This window comes from Venturia canescens, chromosome 9 (assembly GCF_019457755.1).
Source record: "Venturia canescens isolate UGA chromosome 9, ASM1945775v1, whole genome shotgun sequence".
Lineage (NCBI taxonomy): Eukaryota > Metazoa > Arthropoda > Insecta > Hymenoptera > Ichneumonidae > Venturia > Venturia canescens.
Window position 1 is genome coordinate 20,844,432 of NC_057429.1, and position 21,801 is coordinate 20,866,232.

Consider the following 21,801-nt stretch of genomic DNA (forward strand, 5'->3'; position numbering starts at 1 on the left):
ATATACATATATTGGGAGGTGCACGAGTATGCAGGAGTAAAAGAAAGTGGGGAAAAAGAAGTGGCATGTCTAATGCCAAGAGGGAGGGTCTCGCTCCAAGAGAAACGGAGTCTCGGATACACTCTGCAAGTACGTACGTCACCCTGTGACCTTACCCTTGAGCAAATAAATATCCTTGGTCACGTGAAGGTGTGCTACGAAAGAAAAACTTGACTGATCATCCGGGTGGGGGTGCATAATTAAATACAGGACATTTCAACTCCGATTCATCAATTGTGCTTTGGCTTTTTTTATATAGGCTCGAGCTTTCGATAAAAAAGGAAGAAAGCATCGTCACTGTATCCCGCCTCTAAATTTTTGTCCATACATTGATTTACAATTCCGTTTCATCGTATAATCGCTCGGTTGAAAGAATCGGACGCCCTGCAACGTTTTCGCATCGCGCGGTGAGAAGTTTCACTTCTATTATCAAAAGACTAAACCGCACGGGAATTCAGTAACGGAAGGCTGAGCGGAAAGTTAAATTATAATTTTCTTCAATTTTACTCACTCCATTTTTCCGAGCAATAAAATCACAAATATCAAACGCTTTCGAATCGAGACGCGGAAGCATAAAGAATTTTAACAACGAAGCAAACGTCGAATTCGTTTAGAGAGACGATTACCAGAAAATCGTAACTTTTTACTGCGCATAATTCGAGCATTGAGTACAAACGTAGAGAAAAAAACTACTTCGTTCGAATTATCCACAGGAAATAATCTGTTCCGCGACAAACATTCAAAGTGAAAGGAAAAAAAAGATATTTCCACATCGAGGGTCACGGACCTATCAATTCTACGTATAGGCAGAGATAAATTATTCTATGAGAATCAGTGACCTTGGGGAACTGGTAACCGCATATCTGGTATCGACTAATTAGGGAATTGAGTGAGCAGGGAAAAAAAGGATTTGCATTGTCCCTTTTGGACCCTATCTCCCATTTTTAACGCGGTTACGTAGTCTTCTACTGACCTACATTAAAGAACACCGCGCGGTCCTGCTTCGACATGTAACTTACCCATACAGATTTAGAACAGGCACCCATCCAATCGATAGCCATATTCTACCCTTCCGCAGACATATACATTAAGGCATTCCATACTATTTCGCGCGGCTGTGACCCCGATCATTTCTCATTTTTCTGATTTTTTTATACGTCGCGTAGCTCTATGGGCCGGCAACAAATCAACGGTGGCAATTGTTAAATATTTACATTTCAAGTTTTTCAGGACAAAAGTGTCCATCTTCGAAAGTTCGAAATGTCGTTATAGCCGCGTTTGTGCTTATCGAGGTACATATACGACAAAAGGACGCGGGCGAAAAAGCAAAATCGAGCCCGATAGTTTTTGCATGGCACAATATTTGACGATGAAAGAATTCAAATAAATAAGAGTGCTCAGAATCACGGTCGCGCGACGCGTCCCGTGGACAGTTCTACGAAGCTATACATACACGTGCATGTAAATTGCTCTTATGTATATACGTCGTACAAAGGGTTATCGTGTGTGCAACGAATGTGAACAGAATCGATCGTACATCGTTCGACTTAATCATTCTTCTCAACTACCCCTAACCCCCTCGGAACTATATCTACGATGACATGACAAATGCAGTTGTGCGTATAATGCAGTACAATTATTATCAACATCGCAATGATTCATTGCACGCCGATATAATCTTTCAGAATAGTCAAGAATTCTTCGAGCTTCGAGTAAGGCACGTCTTAAAGTTATTTTTCGTAAGGACGGGGCTGCGGTTCAGGTGCATCGATTAACAAGGAATTTTCAAAATTCGGGTGCGTCGATTGGGTAATTTTCAATTTGAAGGAGAAAGTTCATGATTTCCGAGTTTAATTAGCAACACATCAATAAATCATTTGGAAGAAATGTAAAATTGTTCGTTTCTCTTTCATATACGGTTCTGGGTTGAACATTCGTTTATGCGTTTCAATGCAGTCGCGCCGAAATCTAAAATTTCGGTGTACGCGCCGCCGCATCATATGTCAAAAGGTACCAACAACCCCCCAAGGGCACAGAATGAGTGCGACCCTCTCGTATTTCTCGTTAGTATTCATAGTTTGGTCACAGCTTCAATTGAGCACGGGTACGTTGATTGGAAATAGAAAGGGTCGGATGAGGAGAAATCAATTTGAATATGCCTGATGTGACGGCGGACCTTGTGTTCTCCATTCGCTCTGCTGAAAAGTTGGTCAAATTTTCGAATACACGACGAGCAGGGAAAATTTGAATTTTATATCTCAACGAACGAAACTGACGGAGGTAGAGAAAGAGGCGGGAGGAGAACGAGCGGCTAAGCCCCGCGGATAATTAAATTCGAAGATTAATTAATCAATAGGCTACAATCGAAGCTTGCTCGCATGTGTATATGTTTTTTCATCTCCCGTCAAGTCTCCCAGACAAATTGGTCGTGAAAATAACTCAAGCATACAAATTATCAGGAAATGTTATTTTGGAGTTTCGATTAAACGGAACAGGCAAAATAATATTACCAATATGTTTTTATTATGTCGTCTCGAAACAGAACTAATTTTGGCTCAGCCGAACTGACTAAACTCGACTCTCAGCCTGGAAAACTTTAGACCCTCGTCCATCTGTTCTTCCCACCGACCCTTTTTCGTATTCTTCAACAATCTTAATTTTTACAACTCTCGCGATTCATCCCAACGCCAACAGCGAAACGATACTCTTACATACGATAACGTAGCTGATGAGACCGAATATGGATTTATTTTTTAATGGAACTCCATAAACCGGACAAAAGCATTTGGGAGAATCATTGTAGGGAGAAAACTTTTCTCTCGCGGAGTATGTAATTATCGAGTTTCAGCTAGTGGATAAGGCAGAGAACACTCGAGGACAGATCTCCGCGCCATCTACGAAAAAGATTTACAACGCGTTCCGCACGCTGTTCCGATAGTTTCCTACTTCCCCACTTTGTTCCGATTACGCTGGGATTTTTTTCCCCTCTCAGATTTCTTTATCAAGTGTCGGGCTCTAGAGACAATCGATTGTAGCAACGTATTGTCCGTGCATACATAAAAACGACATTAATATTGTTTCCTCTTGACGCTTTACAAAAATACTGCTTCTTCGGGAACGACACGTTCTTTATTATCCGATTTTCATTTATTTTTATTGCTACTTTACATTGAAATTGTCGTAAAAATATAAATTCTGACAAGCGCGATAACCAACGCGTCCTCGGAAAAACAAAAGCGAGGTATTTTTTTTAATCAGCTGTTTTATCGCGCCAGCAGCAAAATATAAGGCTTGAAAAGGAAAATGAAAAATCTTTTGTCACGAAAAAATGAGAATTTTTGCATCGAAACTTCAACGTTGCATTTCTAAGGAATGAATGCTTTAAATATAATTAATCCTTCGAACGAGCATTTTTTTTATCCCAAAGATGAAAAATAATGCCTATGATGCACACAAACCCACCGAACTAATTATAAAAATGAATGAAAAAGTACATTAATTAGGAAAGAGAGATGATTGGCGAGTCGAGAAAAATGCAAGATAGTCCCAAGGGTTTCCGAGCGGTGTATAAATAATATTCTCTGCCAGACCTGGAAGCATTCTCATATACTTAATTTTATTCCCCGGACCTCTGCGCGGTCATTCTCATGAGGCGGAGACTTTAATTAACACGCTCGGTATATCTTTGATTCATGACCAGAGACAAACTAAATCGAAACAGAAACATGCGGGGCTGAGGCCCTTTGGTCACTTTTACGAAGAGAAGGAAGTGACGTTCGTATGTAAGGAGTGACCGAGCGGTAATTCAGGAATAACCCAAATGAAAATAGTCAACAAAATGAATGAGGGAGTCGCAAGGAAAGGGGGAAGAGGGCAGTCGTTTAGATTGAACGACGGCTTCTGCAGTCTCTATACGAATGTATAAATATACTCCTGGCGTTTATTTATCAAAAACTGAACTCCATTCTCGTCGTAATCAATTTATTATTTATCCATCGAGTCATTAGCTCCTTCGGGCGTCGCGAGATATCATTGGAATGACCCACGTTGCTGGTAACCAACTGATGCCAGCAATTATAGATCGAAAAAATGTATTTCGACTATTTACTAATGATCTTTAAGGTGTGACGTTACGCAATCACTGTACTTTTGTGACATTCTAACTTGTTGATCAGCATCGTTTGATCACGATTTCCGGATATTAAATCGCGATGAATTCAGTCTGTCTGAATTCTTTTCCTCACGGTGTGTTATTCGATATTAATCATCCGCGAGAACGGTTTAGTAGAATTTACCAAATATTCTCATTCAGAGGAAAAAAAATTGCTTCCACAGTCTATATTTTTTTATTCCATAAGAAAAATGGCTGTAACGGAGTAAGATTAAAGAGACATCTGCGAGGCTGCAGAGGTCTAAAAAAAAGAGTGGGAAACAAGAGTAAGAAAAAACGTGCGAAGAGCGTCTCGTCAACGTTTTTTCAAATGTTTTTCTTGTTCGTGTTTTTTTTTGCTTAGGCTTCCGTTTGTATATAGAAATATTTGGACGGAACGGAATAGTGTTCATGTGGGAGTAAAGTTCGGGTCACAGACTGCATATCCTGGCGGGAGAGTGTCGTAGGTGGCGATGGAGGCGCGGAAGAGCTTGCACGCGGCTGCTGCTGCTGCAGCAGGTTGCAAGGGGGTTAAGGAGTCAGGGAATTCCCCTTCTCATCTCTCTCTCTCCTTCTCGCTCCCGAAGAGCTGAGCTGTAAACCCCTCTCCGAGCGCGCACAAACTGCCCTGCGGGCTGCCGGGCGAGTCGAGGCGCTCCATCAGCAGCAGCAGCAGCAGCAGCAACGGCAGCGGCAGCGGCAGCAGCAGCAGCAGCATCAGAAGAGAAACTCTTTGGCTCTCTGGTTCGCGGGCTCATACTTAGTCAGTCAGTCAGTCATTCAATCAGTCGCACGTGTGAGCCCGGAAGAGCTTCGTCGCGGTTAACTCGCTCTCCTCCTCTCTCACGATACGTTTATAAATAAACAGATAAAAGAATAAATAGATAAATAATTATTTTAAATAATGAATTTAATGGATAAATGAGAATATATATTTACAAATATATGGGAGAGTTTATGAATTCAATAGATTTCGAGCACATCTTCAGAAAGTATTTATCCGTGCGTATAAATACGTACACAATTGTCTAGGAATAATAAATTCAATTTATACATGTCTACATGTATAAGGATTTCTTGTAAAAGTGATGACCAAGTGACCACTCTAAAGTACCCTGTTCGAAGAATGGATAGACATGAAAGTTGGACGATGGAAAAAAAATCTAATGTTCGTGCGATAGACTGTGCGATTCGATTATTACAATAATCTAACAGTGCCGTTCTACTAATGTTTTCTTATCGAGATCAATGAGCATTGGGAGAAAGATCAAATCGAAATTTAGGGACCACACACGGCGAAGTGCAATCGATATTTTTCGATCCTCGTTATTAACGTGTCAACAGGTAATAGATTGTTCGTCGATAGTGAACCGATAATAAAACGAACCGCTAATTAGGTACTTGGAAGGGAAAAAAAACTGAGTCGTTGTTGCACGCTTCGAGTCACTGCGCTCTATTCGAGAATCTCGCTTGATAATGACCGCGATAAAAAGAGTGGAAAGAAAGAATGAGTCGGATGGAAGGAAGATCGACGAATATATCAGGATTTATCTCTTTTCATTGATAAATAAACTTCTTTACGATAACGGCTGTTTTAGTTTGGTCGATCGTGTAAACTAAAATTCAAAAACTTCTATTCGTATTTAAAACGTAACAACTTCTCTTTTCATAATGTTTATTGTATAGCTGAATTATTCCGATCATCTTGTTGGAAATGGTATAGTTGAATCGATTTGATGCTTGAAATTGAAAAAAAAAAAACGAAAAACAAAAATTTAATTCGAGAACGAGTAACGAAAGACACAAACAAAATTTGATAGCTTTCAGTGAATTCTAACTCGGACGAATCTCTGGCAAGGGAAGAGGTCTAATTTGAACGAGTGAAGGCACTGGGTCGATTGTTGAACTCTCATTTAAGCCAGAATTGGCGTGAATGTAGCATTGACAGCTCGTGTGTGAGGACGTGCTGCGCCAGAGTCTGAGGGCACCCAGTCTACGTGTATATCTCTCGAATAATCATTGGTCTATTCGTGTGTTGTCTGCCCGAAGAAATTGGCGGGAAAGGGATGAACGTGCGTGTTTGCGTGTGCGTGTGCGAGAGCCAGAGACATGTTGCGCGTCTCGCGCGTATTTTGCGTGCGTTTGATCCTCGAGACTCCGATTGCAGTTGCGATTCGATAACGAGAAACGGCGCCATATATAAGTGTATGTGTTGGTGCGTGAGCGTGTGCGTGGATGTATAACGCATATATGTTTCTTAAACGATTCTCCATTACGGTTTATAGACCGGCGAACGCGATTCGTTTTACCGTTTTGCCAACGAACAATGCTAGACGTCTGTTGAACCTTATTTTATTAGACTCGACTCCATACGACATCGTGAGTCAGGCAAATCAAAGTTCGATCCTCGTTAGCTCATTGTGTGTGGATTCTATCCGGTCACTTTTTTTCATGCAACAATATTTCTACCTAAATAAAAAGAAATTAACATTGTGACTGCCATTCGGCTTACGGTACTTTTCGTTTTATAGTTTAAAATCATTCTACTCTCTACCGGCTTTGTTAAATTGCACGGTTCTTAAAGATTTTCAGCAGTAAGCTAAATCGACCAAACATTTTCGTAATTCAGACGTGAAATTAAAGTTGTTCTCTCTGAGTGAGGCTCGCGAGAACACAATGCTCGAGGGTACTCGATACGATGCACGAGTTAGAGAGAAACACGCCGGGAGTGCGGTCAATAAAAATTTCATTATCGAGGCGTTGGTACAATTGTTGGTGGTCCGTAAGAATATCGAGTTATAAACAACGAGTGTTTGCGCGTCATGCAGCCAGGCAAAGAGCACGTTTCGAGAGCGACGGTGACTCGAAGCGCTACGAACAATTCCACGATTCCGAGTATCCATAAAGAATATTTCGACAGTCGAATGAAATTTCATGACGGAAAATTTTGAAAAGGAATTTCATGGTATTTTATTCTTCTTTTTTTTAGGATCTTAATGCCCTAAACGAGGAAACTGCGTAGAGAATAAGTAAAAAATATTGAAAAAGGAAGCACGGAGACGAGGAAAATAGCTCTGTAACGGAACATTTTTTTTTTTTTTCATTCCCATATATAAATATATTCCAGTATCTTTCGAAAACGGTTTATAAAAGAAACTCGATAACACTGACGCGAGTTTGAAAGTGCTGGTTATTTTTATTCTTCCAAATGAATAAAAAGTGGTGAAGTTAACCGAAAAAAATGGCGAAAAATATTGAAAAAAGGAGTGAGATAAAAGTTGAATACAGTGAAGAATGGAAACATGAATTTTAGTGCCGGTCGTTGGATGCTGACTCTGCCCTCTGGTTCATTGGTGATAAATTTTGGCTTTTTTTCTTTTCCCTTTAATTCGTCAACGGGATCAAAATCCCCCGAGGCGATGCCTCGTGCGGAGTAACAATCGTCAACGACCAAAAGGAGGACATGAATAATCGAGATCGTGTCGTGGAACAATTGAACAGCAGGCAACCCTCGATACTAATTCCGGAACGTAATAATACCGAATAGAAGGGATCGAGAGAGACGGAGCTAAAAAAAGATCTGATTTGTCCACGGACAAATCACCGGAATTAACCATCGGACAGAGGGCACACCAATGAAGAACACGTTGCTTCACTCACTTTGATCAACGTTACAAACTTTTTTAGATCCCAAATCAGAGTGAAAGAAAAGAGACAAAGAAGTACAAGTGTGCGAACGTACAAAAAAAGGAATTTCATAAGAGAACTCGCTCAGCAAGGATTCATTTTTTAATTGGCACATTGACATTGGGACCACTGCACACTCAGGTACTTGACAATTGACCACGTAAAACTCATTCCGAAAATTTGATACAAAGTAGAAAAAAACTGGCCACAATACTTTTTAAAATATGTAAAAAAGGGACTGAATTTACGATGGAATGAATTCTTATAAAAATAGTTATAAATTTTGCCTCATGGCCTCCCACCAATTCCTGATACCAATTGATTTTCAATGTTTATTGAATCAATATTTTGGCACGAATTTCTCTATTGAACGAACTTGAATATCCAATTAAAATTGTTAAAACGATCAAGAGTCCGGTGTGCGAGAAAAAGTGTTTGGACGATCTCGATTCGGTGGGAAAGAAACATTTTTTTCTCAAGGTTTATAAGATCGAGTCAGAATAAAAATAGATGCATTTCGTTAAAATTTTATCTGTATAGCAACAAAGTTTTCTCAAGAGTTGTAAAGTTTTTTACGATCTCCTCTTGGCAATTTAGTATACGAGGCAGTGATCTGCCCCATCACGAGTATACGGAATAAACTTAATGCACGAGAGGAAATGGAATACTTGTTTAATTACCTAGGCTCAAGCCTCTCGTTATATTGCATCTCTTGATGTTTGGAAATTCGAAACTTCTCTTCTCAATGCGTCAAGTAATGTAAAAGTGGGATAAAAAGTGTCATCACATAAAACGAGTCGAGTAAGTCGTCGAAGAAATTTCAAATGTGGCAATGAATCAAATATTTCCGAAAAATTTGAAAAATCCAAAAAAAAAAACAAAGATTCAAACGGTCGTTCGAAATGGGAAGTTCAATAAATCATAACGAAAATTTCCAAGTCTCTCCTCCGAGTTCGTGCGAGAACAGAAGACTTTGATAAATTTTTCCGCTGCTTTCGAACATCCTGAATACTTGATCGTTCCAAGTTTCGAGTTATCGAATATTTATCAAGATCTTGAGTTCCTTAACCATGCATTCTTCGCAAACGATAAACCTCTCTTTCTCCAACGCGGTGATTAAAAACTGTCAATATCTCACGCCGCGTCCTCGATTAAAATTTCAATAGTTCGTTGTTAAGCACCGTGAATTCTTGATGGACGTTTCGAAAGAAAACAAGTGCATCAACCCGAAAATTAATCACTGACGAATTTTTCCATTTCGAGAAATATATTAAAAAAAAAATATATATATATCCATCGAATGGGTTAAACTTTGCTTGTCCTGTGTGTGCTGGTTGCCAGGTCGACAAACTCGAAAAAAATTGAAAATCGTCAAGACCCGGTTTGGATAAACCAAATAATAATGAAACCGAGATCAAAGTGATAAAACGATGAAAAACTCGAAGAGAAAAATGAAAAAGAAGTAGGGAAGTGCGTAACGAGCATAAATAAGTGTAAAAGGGAAGGCAGCCACTCGTATTTCTCATGCCTGGGTGATCCGGGCCCAGCAACAAGGGTTGAGAGCAAAGGTTTTTTTCCCGAGATCGAAATCTCCCCAACTCCTCGTAATAATAATGATGACGATTTCAGACTGATGTTAATTATCCTCTCCCTGACATTGCTTCATCCACTTCACTCTCTGATATATAGGCCTTCGTTACAAAAGTATGTTTGCGTTGGTGTGTGCGTGTTTGCAGCGTCAGTGACACCCGCGCATATGTGTGCTCGACCGACCGCGTTAGCTACCCTTGACTCCTTGCCCTCTCTAGCTGTGCGATTCACTGAATTCCGGTGTCAGCATTGCGCTATCTTTCGCGGTTATGGTAGCATCGTTACTATTTTCCTCGGGTGAATATTCATCGCGCACAACACACACCCCTGCGAACTTCAAACTCGCGCCCTGCTGGAATTTTCAACGATTAAACAATCATCCATAAATCATTGTCACTCCGAATTCCTTTAACCTGCTCTGCAAATCGTGCTGACTCATATATACTTTTTTTTTTTTTATCATTTCATTATTCATGCCCTGAGCAATTTTTAAGATCTTTGCCAAAAGCTTGACAAAACAGAAAGTTTGTCACGATGTAATGGAACAAGATGAGTAGCGCGTAAAATCAATAATTACAACAGCGTCGAAGGAAACGACGGTGAGCGCTTGAATATATGAAAGACGTTCGTCGCTCCTATTCCAGCAGACTTTTCAGTTCTTATTTTTTCCTTTTTTCCTCGACGACCGACATCCGCGCGCGTGAACATGTGTCGCTCACAAAATTTATAAACACGCGTCGTTCGGAGCATTCTCACAAAAACTTTTCGCACGAGTCACGCCATCTTTTCGATTTTCGCGATAAATCACGTTCGGGCCAGTATCGACGCTAAACCTTTTTTTCTACCTGTATAACCGCGAATCCTCGCGGCTATTCAACGAAAACGTGAGGAAACAAGGAGAAAGAGGGAAAAAATAAACGATACAAAACGTGTGAATCGCGCGATATCCGGAAGAAAAAAACGCGAGTCCGGACACCTGTAACCATTGTTAATTGGAACGAATCGTTTCATGCATATGAGAACCGGTCAATGAAATCCTTGTGCACCGTTTCTAGTAGATTCGCCGCGAGATCTATGACGTTTAATACTTGTTCCAAAAAAATTTGTTTGCTCACGACGCGAACAGGGAAATTCTCTTGTTTTTACATAGATTTTTCTCGAATATTAAATATTGGCTAATATTCAATATAAAATCATTGCATCATGATTTCATGATATTTCAAGCGTATGGGATTTAGGGGAAAATGCATGAAATCGATTGAACATTTTTCGTTATAAAAATTGAAACGAAATAAACTCGAATGCAAAACGCCAATAACGAGGATAAAAAAAGTATAAGTTTATGCAAGCGTCTCGCTCAAAATCGGATTGCATTGTTTTCTCATTGTTCCATTATCTTGTATCCATAAATCAATTTTAATTGTGTCTTGAATTTTTAATTATTTTTTTATTCTTGATCGAGTGCATTCTGCTTCGTTTGTAACATATTATGGAAATATGTTCATATAAATATTATGTCCACGCGCTCACCGTCACACGAAAAATGCAGGCAATTAAAAATGCTTTCGTTGCGTTCGCGATCGTTTTTTTTTTCTTTTCTTTCCCCCTTTCTTTTCATTTTCTTTCTCGTCCCTTTCCTTCTGCACCGTGTATATGCGAGCCAATTGTTTGTTCAAGTTTTTCCGAGAGTAATGCCATTCGCATTGTGGACTCAAGTGTCGATTCTCCCGAGAAAGAGCGATTCGAGAATCCCAGAGTCGCCAGCCTCATTATATTCGGTCTCGAACGATCTGTTTTGGGTAATGAGGATAATCGAACGGACTCTCTCCGTCGGGCAATATGGGTCAAATTCAAATTTTTTTCCCTCCTTTTGTAATCGATAAAACGTAGCTCTCGTTTTTTTTTTTCTTCGAACGGGAGGATGGACATGGAATTTTTAAAATTTCAAAGTTCGCTTTTTTTTAAGATTAAATTAAGGTCAAGATATTTAAAACTAAGATGTTTAAAACTCGACTATAATAAAGAACATATGAAGGAGAGAGAGAGAGAGACAGAGAGTCGCAAAAAAAACTTGGCCCAAGCTCGAGGAACAAATGACTTTTACGTTTTGATAGATCAAACGAGGGTACGAGGTCCCGTTAAAGAGACACAAGTACAACTAAAAAGAGGAAAAGAGCATTGTTCTTGGAGCGAGAATACAGCTTTATACTTAAACGAGGGGGAGGATGAGCTTTGACTGTGACCGTGAAACGAATTGAATAAACGATAAGAGTCGAAGTGAATGAGGACAGTAGGGGAAAAATAGTGTGGAAGAAGGCGAAGAAAGTAAGGAGGGAAGAACGGAAAGAGAGAGAGGTTGAAAAAAGGGTTGTAGGAAGTTGAACGCTGGTTGTAATAAACAAAGAGTAGAGAGACACGTATCACGAAGTTTTCCTCCGTAAAATCTCAAAGAGACGATCTTCCGTTTGTTTCTCACTGGTATATAAATTGTATATACTATACGTATATGACAATCGTAAGCGAACCTTGACACTCTTTTTGAGTCTCTTCCCTATTTCAACTCTCGCGCGTCCGTCCGCTCCTCAAGAGAGTGTACAACGCTCGTGACGTTTCTCTCTTTTCTCAATCCTTCCTCAACCCCCGCTCTTCTTCCTCTTTTCCCGTATATTTTAATTCATTTCACCTTTCTCGTACTTCCTTTTTTTTCTTTCTTCCTCGACCACACGAGTCGAATTCTCTCCCTTGACGAAACCACGATGTTTTTTTACCCGTTTTTTTTTTCTCTTAACTTCTTAAAATAGATCGCTCCACCGTGTTCTTCTACCGAAATGTATATATGCGCGAAGAGGACGATATATTACGTGCACTTAAGTCGCGCAGGGATAGAATGGATATATGTGCGAACCACCTGGGAAGCTTCCATTTAACACACCTTTAACGCGGGTACATCCATGACTATGCGAGTGTATCTCTGTGCTGTGCTGTGGTCTTCCAATGAGGGCCACGGATGAGGTTATCCTGTCTTAACCCTTTCACCTCTCCAATATAACCTTTCTTCGAGACCCTGACCATTTTTTCATACTCCGTAGCAAATTTCGATACCAACGTTGCGAAATGTCGATCGGCCAGTTTTACGCAGTTTGAATATATATATATATATATTTTTTTATCTTTTTAATTGCAATTAATTTAATTGCACCGAGATTATTTCGTTATAATCCGCGACGAGGCTAATTATTATTTTCATGCGCCGCAGAAACAACGTTCATTATCGTAATTAAAAATTTACGCTTATCTCGATACATTGATTTTGTGAACGGGCAACGGAACGTCGTTTGATATGCAAATGAATTATTAGCTAATCGTAAGCGTTCGATTCTCCTCGATCTGTTTTTTGGATTACAGCAAAGGACTCGTAAATCTCTCCTTACTTTTCAAACGTTAGATTTTCTGCTTGGTTTTCAGGTTCTTTTGAATAATGTTCACCCTCAAGAAGTAAAAACGTTCCATTTTCTTCGACTCGCATTACCGCGGACAGAGATAATTAATTTTTACCTCCGAAAGGGAATGAAAAAAAAGCCACTGACCACGCGATTTTAAGGCGGAGGGTATAGATAAGGATTCGAGGGTCGAAAAAAGTGGAGAGCGTGGAATTTAAACTACCTCCACGGGTGCACGTTTTTTGAATATACTGAGTATTTCGAATGTTTTTTGTTAAACCAACACGATAATCGAATGAGGTCTCATTTTTGAAAAAACTCAACCTCAAGATTAATGCACTCGAGAGCTTCTGTACCAACGGCACATGTCAGCCGCTCCACTCACTCGACGAATCCTCGCTTATTCATATTCTTCAAAAGTTATGTGCATGTTTTGATTTTTTTCTTCAACATTCGACATTCTACAACTATCGAATAAATGAGAAACAAAAAAAAATGTGTTGAGCAGAAAAGATAAAAATAATTGGAAAATTTATGAATTTTTGAAGGGAGGGCGAGGGCGTTGGTGGCCGTGCCGCTTCCGGGGGCGGGGGAGGAGGGGGTGGCAGAAGAGCACCGAGTCTTCGTCTCGTAAACGGTAGAGCAACAACGGGGGTTGGCCTTCACACGAGCAGCACCGAATCCGTCCGTTCACCCCATCAACATCTCGGCCATCCGAACAACCATAACAACAACAACAATAACAACAACAACAATTGTTACGCCGCCAATAATACAACAGGAAACATTTATCCTAGGCTCAACAAGGATGACAGTATCAAAATCAGCATCGAGAACACCAACACTTGTACGGACAGCCTCGTCACCGCTTTAGACGACGAGACTCTTCTCATCACTGACTTCCTCGGCGATACCGGTAAGCGGCAGCTGCTTCTCACTTTCTCAATCTTTTTTTCATCTCCCGCTCTTTGTTCCCCTCTTTATAATAATTCAGATCGAAACACAATTCATTTGTCTTTTGGTCGTGTTCTTTTTTTTTTTGGCAAGTACAAAGTCATATCCTTCGACCTGTATCGTACAACATTGGACTTCATATTAAAATGCATTAGAGTCACTGACACAGAAACGTTTGTATTTCTGGTCGAGAAATCCACTTTCTTTTTGTAACGATATATCTACAAGCGTATTAAAATTGATCGAGTGCGCGATAGTCTTCAAAGAGATTCCCTTCCATAACGTTATAACTTCTCCTTCTCGCCGTCTTCACAGAGCCAGGTTTATTTTTCTCGTTTTGTTTCCGGAATACCGTTACTCGATATCCTGGATGATAACCTAGTGACGGAGACTGGTTTGAAAATTCGTCTTGCTTGGCTATGGTCTATTCACTACTCAACACGATTCGTTTCTCTATATTTCATTTGGAAAAATGAGAATCTTAAATTTAAGGTTTTCCTCTTGAATACAAATGAGTTTTCAATTATTTTTTGCTCTTAAGAATTCTTTCATTAGAAAAATACTCCTTTTCAATTCGAATGATATCTCTGGATGTGTTAATGAAAACAATGCATGACTCATCACCGGTGCTGATGATTCTTAGACTGTCACTTTAGGTGCGATTCGAGTTCTGGTATGTCATGTAATAAATCATAATTGATTCCGGATGATGTGAATAGTTTTTTACTCGATAATTATTCGAGCTACGAATACATTCGTCTATCGTTATATATACAAGTCATTTCGCCCAGAGACGCTCATTTTTTAAAATTCCCTTTATATTCACGTTCTTGCTTTTCAAACGAAATATTTCGACTCGCGGATAAATACTTTTCATCGGGAAATGTTCGAAAAGACCAGTCTGCGACGATACTTGAAATATAGAAATAAAATCAATTCATCGATACGCACATTTGAAACGCGCTGGTCGATTCTGAGCAGAATGTCTCGCGTACGCGTTTACGTCTGTATACAAAGTCAATACATTTCACGTCCTGCGCGTCTTTCATTATGTCGCTCCGTTGTGTAATTATACGAACGTATGCAATATTAATGATGCGACGGACGATTATGAGGATAAAGAATGTTAATATTTTTTCTGACGACAATTACCAATGGATTCACAGTCAGTAAATTTGACGAAAAAGAGGAAAAACGGCGCATACACGTCGATTGATTCAAGTCAGTGCCAAAAGTTTGAGACCTCATTTATTTTCTCGTCTTCTTTTCCTGCTACATTCGATCATAATGCGAACCAATCAATTTCTGATTTCTTCATAATTCAATGTATCGGGACGAATATTAATTATCATCGGATTCCAAATGCATTGCCGAATTTTCGCATTTATGCACCAATTTCAAATTGGTGGGATTATATTATGCTAATTTAACGAAGGTTTAGCACACATACTTGCCGAGTTGATACGGCAGATATCAATATGCAAATTCTACTGACGTAACGTCGACGGAGTACACTGTACGATATACGGAAATCCCCAGGTTGTCGTATTTCACAAAATCCTTTCGAACCCCATATCTTATTTATTCAAATGCGGATACGTTGTTTGCCATTGGTAAAATATTCATCCGCATCGAATTCAATGCAAATGTTGAATACGAATAAAAATTGATAAAAATCATACGAGCATCGAAATAGCGATGAGAGCGTACTCGAAATCCTTGTTTGGTGCAAAATCAATTCGAGTATAAAATCAATGAAAAGTCGTGAGCTAAATTAAAAAGGGAAAGTACTAACGTTGTAATTTTGCGTCGAATCCGCTGCTGCTGGCTCGCGGTATTTTTCTTATTTTCTACATGCCCCGTTGATTGGACGGGCCAGGGTTATTGCAACCTTTTCGATAAAAAAACGAAGGGCGTTGTAAAGAAATCTCAAGGGTTCGAGCTCTTCGAATCCGTTCGGACGTTCCAACGTTTTGTTACCGTTTTACGATTGCAATAAAATGAATGTTAAATTGAAAAAAAGTCGAAGAAAAATTAGAAAAAAAAGCTAAATAAAGTACAATACGTTGATGTGGACTCGATCCTGATGGACGTTCTTATGCGCTTTCTCATGAGAAACGGCCTCAACTTCTTGCCGTTCCCGATTGCTCAAGGCGGGTGTGACCCTCAATATTTTCATTCGGGCGAGTGTTCTCGGGTCTTTAAACCGAATGGCGACAACAAGCCTATTGACATTCGTTCCCTTTTATTTATCTTATTTCCGATACGATCGATGGAAAATGACGATCGCATAAGTGTGCGGAAGAAAGTTCTTTCGAAGTAGCTATAATTTTTATGAAAAAAAAATTAAAAAACGTTTGTGAAAGCGTTTTTGCAAAGAGCATCACATTTTCATCAATTTCCTGGCCTTTTTGTCATTTTCTGTAATATTTCTACTTTATCTCGGTATCAATTTCATTTCATTTTTTATTACCCCTTTACACCTTTGTTAGTTTAATATTGTTACCAATTTTTATCCATTTTTCCGCTTTTTATTTCCGGATTTCTTATTTGCTGTTTACCGTAAACGAAGCCATTTTTTTTAAAGCTTTTATTTCAAGCTCGCGCGTACATCATACGCTTATATACGACACACGAGCGATTAAAATTTTATTGAAGCGTTGGTTCATAGTTGTAGTTTACGTGTTTTCTGCTGACAAAACATAAATTTAACATATCACATATTTAATTCAAAAAATACCCGAGAGCCAGAATCGTCCGCGTCTTTCGGTGCGGATCATTCGAATGAAAAGAGCGACAACGGTAAATCTCGCGTCTAATCTCTCGTCGGTGCGGTCAGACCACAGAGCAACGTGACCCAAGCGGGCCAATAGTATTATCCGGGCTCAGCGGCATCAGTTTTTATTTCAACGTCTTTCAAAATCTGTTTTTACGTTTATTTTCCAGGCAACGAGATGAATTACAAAGGGAGCGGTAAGGTCCACTTCGGGGTCGACGATGTCTCCCTTTATGGGACCCCGAAGGAGGAATTGGGCCCGGGTCTACCGGGACAGGAGGTCAAGCAGAGCTTCATCCGAAACCAACTGCAAGCACTTTTTCAACCTACGGACAACAAGCTTGCGATGAAGCTCTTCGGTAGCAAAAAGGCCCTTATGAAAGAACGAATAAGGCAGAAGGCCGCGGGTCACTGGGTCATACATCCTTGCTCCAGTTTTCGGTGAGTCAGACACCGTGTTTTACTTCGCGTCGATATCCTTTGATTTAACTTGAGCAAATTTGCCGCCACTCGATGCAGCCAAAAATCAAATGGAAAATGAGACGATATCAAGTTTTTTCGACATCGCTGCATGGATGCGACTTGATCGCGCGCGAAATAACCTCTGCAATCCTTCCAACTCTATTCTCCATTCATCAATTTTTATAGAAATTTTGTTCCTTTCATGTCTAACACGAATCGTTAAAATATGATTCTCCATAAAATTTGGCTCGAAAAGCAGGTTTCAAGCAAGTTAGCAGGCTGATATGATATGATCCAATGAATACTTTTGGCTCTCACTAAAAATTGCAACCCCGTTGGTAGCGAAGAAAGCAGGGGCTGGTTATTCCCAAAGCCTCGACTGCGTGTGCCTCTATGGAAGCATCCATGCCCTCGTCGAACAGGAGTATGGTGGGCATAAATATGTATGCGCGCGTGTTTGTGTCGCTTTATATCGATCCTTGCGCCTGGAAGTTGGTCATTCGGGAGATTCCCGGTGTTGAGGGATCCTCCAGGGAGAGGTTTTTCAAGGGAACAACCCGATGAGCCTCGTAGGCCTGGGGAAGTCCCTTGCTCAGAAATTCTCTGCCTGGCACCATTTTCCTAGAAATCTCAACGTTGGAAGACCAAACTGAGGGGGCCAGATATATTTGCGAGGAACGAACTTTTATAAAATCGTAAAATAACGCGCGTTGAATTTCATCAAACGTTTCGAAATTCCGATTCAACTCGAGAACAAAAATTCAGTTTGAACCGCGACCTCGGTTACTTTCTTTTGCTCGTCTACTTTTTCGCTCCCCCGCCTCCCGATCTCTGAACTCTTTTATTCAATCTTTGAAGAATTTTTTCTGTCCTTTTCTTTCTCAATCTATCCCCTGTAATCACGTCATTCGTACACTCGGTAATCGAGGCACTCTGCCAAGTTCTCTTACGACGTTTCCAACTAGTAAATATATCTTTGAGCCACGTGGCCGTTCCTTCCCTCTGCAATCCCTCCCCTTTCGTCCCCGCTCGCTTTATCCGAACGTTCAGTTCCGTTCAGTTCGGTTCGGTAAATATTCTATATGGAGGACCGTAGGTTTGCCATAAAATAACAATGCACTTTGAAGATTTACGAGGGTCGTAATAAGAACTTACAGAGTTATCATTTTTGGACAATTTGCACGGTTCTTCCGCGCAGCGAATCCCATAATACGAGAGAATAGAGATGCCTCGCTGAACCACGCGTATATACACATTTTAAAGCTCGCGATTTTTTGTTGCATAATGCCTTCGTCATGTCAACACAAGCATATTATAATATAATAATCCGAACGGATGAAAAATCTTGATACTTTTGTCACAATCAAAGTGATACGAACAAAAATGTATACTCGGAAACTGCGTAATTGTGTAACAAAGCCCAATAATAAATATCCGGAGAAGCGATATAACTTACATCGAAATTTCCATCATTTATGAATCAATGTTGGAATAACCGGATTTAAAAAATGCAAGCGGATATCCTACTCTGCTAATAATCGCGTTACGTGAACAAACAAAAAGTTTGAGACACGAGAGTTGAAGGACCTTGCTAAATCAATTCATAACGCAATCTGGATTCGCTCTTGTGCTTTTTATTAAAAAAAAAAAAAAAGAAAAAAGACAAAAATAATATCACACACCGAGTAAATAGACGCGAAGCACGAATCTTGTTATCCGCCTCCCGGTAAATATTTGAAAATGCGCGGAAGTGTATCAAGAGAGGGCTATATATAGAAAATTCTTCCGGGATCGGTATACCGATGTTCGTTTTCGTGTTTTGCCACTATCGAGGTTTACGTGGGACGAAATATTCCTTAAAAATTTACGTTATTCCCGAATTTTCATAATGATTTTAGTGAACATTTTTTTGTACATAAAGTATGCACGATACGACGTTAGTGCGTTAATCCCCCCGAGCTGGATCGGTCGATCGCTCCGGTTGTTCGTTTCACTGGGTACGGGACAATGAAACAGTAGCGAGAACACGCGATTTCAAATGTTTAATTGATGAACTCGGTGGAGCGAATGGGTGCGCTCACCCGAGATTCCTACCTGGCTTTACTACGCGAGCTAAAAATATAAATGGCAAAAAAATTAGTTTAAATGGAACTTAAAAAGACGGAAATTAATGAGATTTATCGCAGCTGTTTTTCTCGCCGTAATAATGAAAACGGAATTTTATTCGGTTCATCAAATATTCAAATGATAAACATGCCTAAATATAATTAATAAAATGAATGATATTTCTTATTACGAACGAGAATAATCAACGTGATTAACACAGACTGTATTTCGTGCGATTCGTTTTTTTTTCCACTCGAGCTTCTCTGCCCGTGGATGACAAATATACAAGCGAGATTCCCACGAGAGTGCAATTTTTTTCATCCCCGTCGCGTATTGCAGTTTCGCTTGGATTAAGGAAAGTCGAGAACGGACATTTTCTTCCTAAATTTATCGGGGCGTGGTCCAGGTATTTTTCTATTCTCATTATTTTTCACTCGTACTTTTCTTGTCCCTTTATAAACGTGCAGCAGAAAAAAACAGCTTTCGTAATTCCGTCTGAGGTTACTTCTCGCGTGATATTGGTCAGATGCGGAGAAGACCGAAATAAAACACGGAATTGCTGTGGAGTAATATTTTTTTTCAAGTCCAACAATATTTGTCGCTAATTATTTTCTCGCGATTGAGGAAGAACTTGAGAAAAAAAAACTATAAGCGCTCCCCTCGCAAACTTTCCAATGAGACAAATTTTTTGCGAAAACTCGAGTAAATCTTGAATTTGGTGTCGCGCGCAATAATGATATCCACGATATAAATGTGTCTATATAAATACGGCAAAAATGATACGTTCGAGCTCGCAACATTATCTCATTACCAGATTAAATAATGCCCTCGTTGACCTTGCACCGTTCGCCCCTCTCCCTGTAGCGAAGGTTCAGCTGAGATCCTAGCTCACGAGCGAGCACGCCATACGTCACACGTGCGCGCATCTTCCTCCGCACGATTCTTGCGATTAAGGATTTTCGTGGAAGAAGCGACGTTAAAAATTGAGGCTTGAGAAATAAATGCCTCATTTGTCTCACCGGCAAAAAAAAATAATCTCCGGAATCGGACAAACGGGCTTGAATAATTGAATCGCTAAAACATTGAGTGATTCCGAGAGCTGCATTTGATAGTGAATCATTCGGGAAACTTGTTCACTACGGATTATTTATTCAAACGAATAATATTGAAATTCTGCAAACAGCTTGACTCTCAAGGATTTCAATCGATCCTTTCGATCGATCAAATTTGAACGACATTCTTTCAGTTGGTAGTACAGCTCTGCGATGGAGCGACGAGCATCGTGTCGCACTCGAGTCGCGATATTTCCGATTATTCCACGACTCCATAAACGCGTGTATACCCACATGGTAATATTACACACATTGCTCTCTTCGTCTGCATCCAGATCTCTATAATTCGACCACGAACAACCGATCCATCCAGTTTCATACTTAGGGCCCCAAAGAATCGATTTCCTCCGCACATGCACTCCCGTGCGACCGCAAGGGAGCAGAGGAAGCGGCAAAAAGAGCAACAGGACAATGCATTTTTAACAGAACCGTCACTGATCGTGGAAAAAAAATTCCCTCCGAGATACTCCGAAAAGTTTTTAACCAGTTGAAATTTTCACACGAGTTAAAAAGTGATAAATTCTCTAAATATTTATAAACCAGTAATGTTTATAGACTGGAAACTCATTTCGACGTGAAAGTGTCTGTGTGAAAAGGATTTCCTTGGAAAACAATAGAAATTTCGAGCAATGTTTCATCGATTTTTTGTGGAATTTATCATTTTGAGTATTATTCCGGGACAAATTCATTCCAATTCACTTTCGATGTATTAACAATTGCTCACGCATGCACGTACATGCGCGAGTTTACATATAGATATGATTAAAAGGATATATGCACACATGGAGTTATTTCTGGAGATAGATCTCGATTCATGGAAAGACTTGAATAATTCATTTGTAAAATATCGTCCGGTGTGGAACATATACGGATAAGAGTTATACGTTGCGTTTCAGTTGAAAACCCACGTCCACATACGAGCGCACGCACACACACACACACACACAATTGAAAAAGAAGTGGGGGGGGGGGGGATGTGTCCTCGATCCCGATCGACGTGAACAATTGTTACATATATATGCGAATATTTCCCCCATTATTTCCCAGCATCATCGCGTCGTTTCGTTCACCACATATTTGCTACATAAATATATACGCGTGAGCATAATACATCTTCTAAAATCATACATGATTGGAGAACCGGATTTTTGCGTCACACACTTCATTTATTATGCGATCTCGTACTTTGAAAAACACTCGCGCAACATTGTAACGAGTTTGATTCAGAAACTTAAAAAATTTCCACTCGTTTCGATCTCTCTGGAAGAATTTTCTCTGGAAGATCGATTCAAAAGTTGGCAGTCGAATACGAATAATTCTTGCGTTGAAAAAATTCAACAAACATTTTCAGCTCTGTCTCATTTTATTCACCGCGGTGGCGAAAATCGAAGAAAATATATCAAATTCCGAAAGAGTTTTTTAAATGATTTTGATGTCGTTAATTGATTTGATAAGTATTTACGATGAGGTCACTACGACGGCGAG

At 39.8% G+C, this 21,801-nt stretch overlaps 1 protein-coding gene across 6 annotated transcripts in view; it reads left to right on the forward strand.

Moving 5' to 3' along the window:
* The window catches only part of Ih (hyperpolarization activated cyclic nucleotide gated potassium channel Ih), a 110,157-nt gene that overhangs the window by 48,107 nt on the left and 40,249 nt on the right, over positions 1-21,801 (forward strand). For all 6 annotated transcript variants that reach the window (XM_043428309.1, XM_043428310.1, XM_043428311.1 and 3 more), the window contains 2 exons: positions 13,455-13,822; positions 16,807-17,077. In XM_043428309.1, the coding sequence (XP_043284244.1) occupies positions 13,455-13,822; positions 16,807-17,077 (639 nt within the window). The remainder of the gene's footprint in view (positions 1-13,454; positions 13,823-16,806; positions 17,078-21,801) is intronic.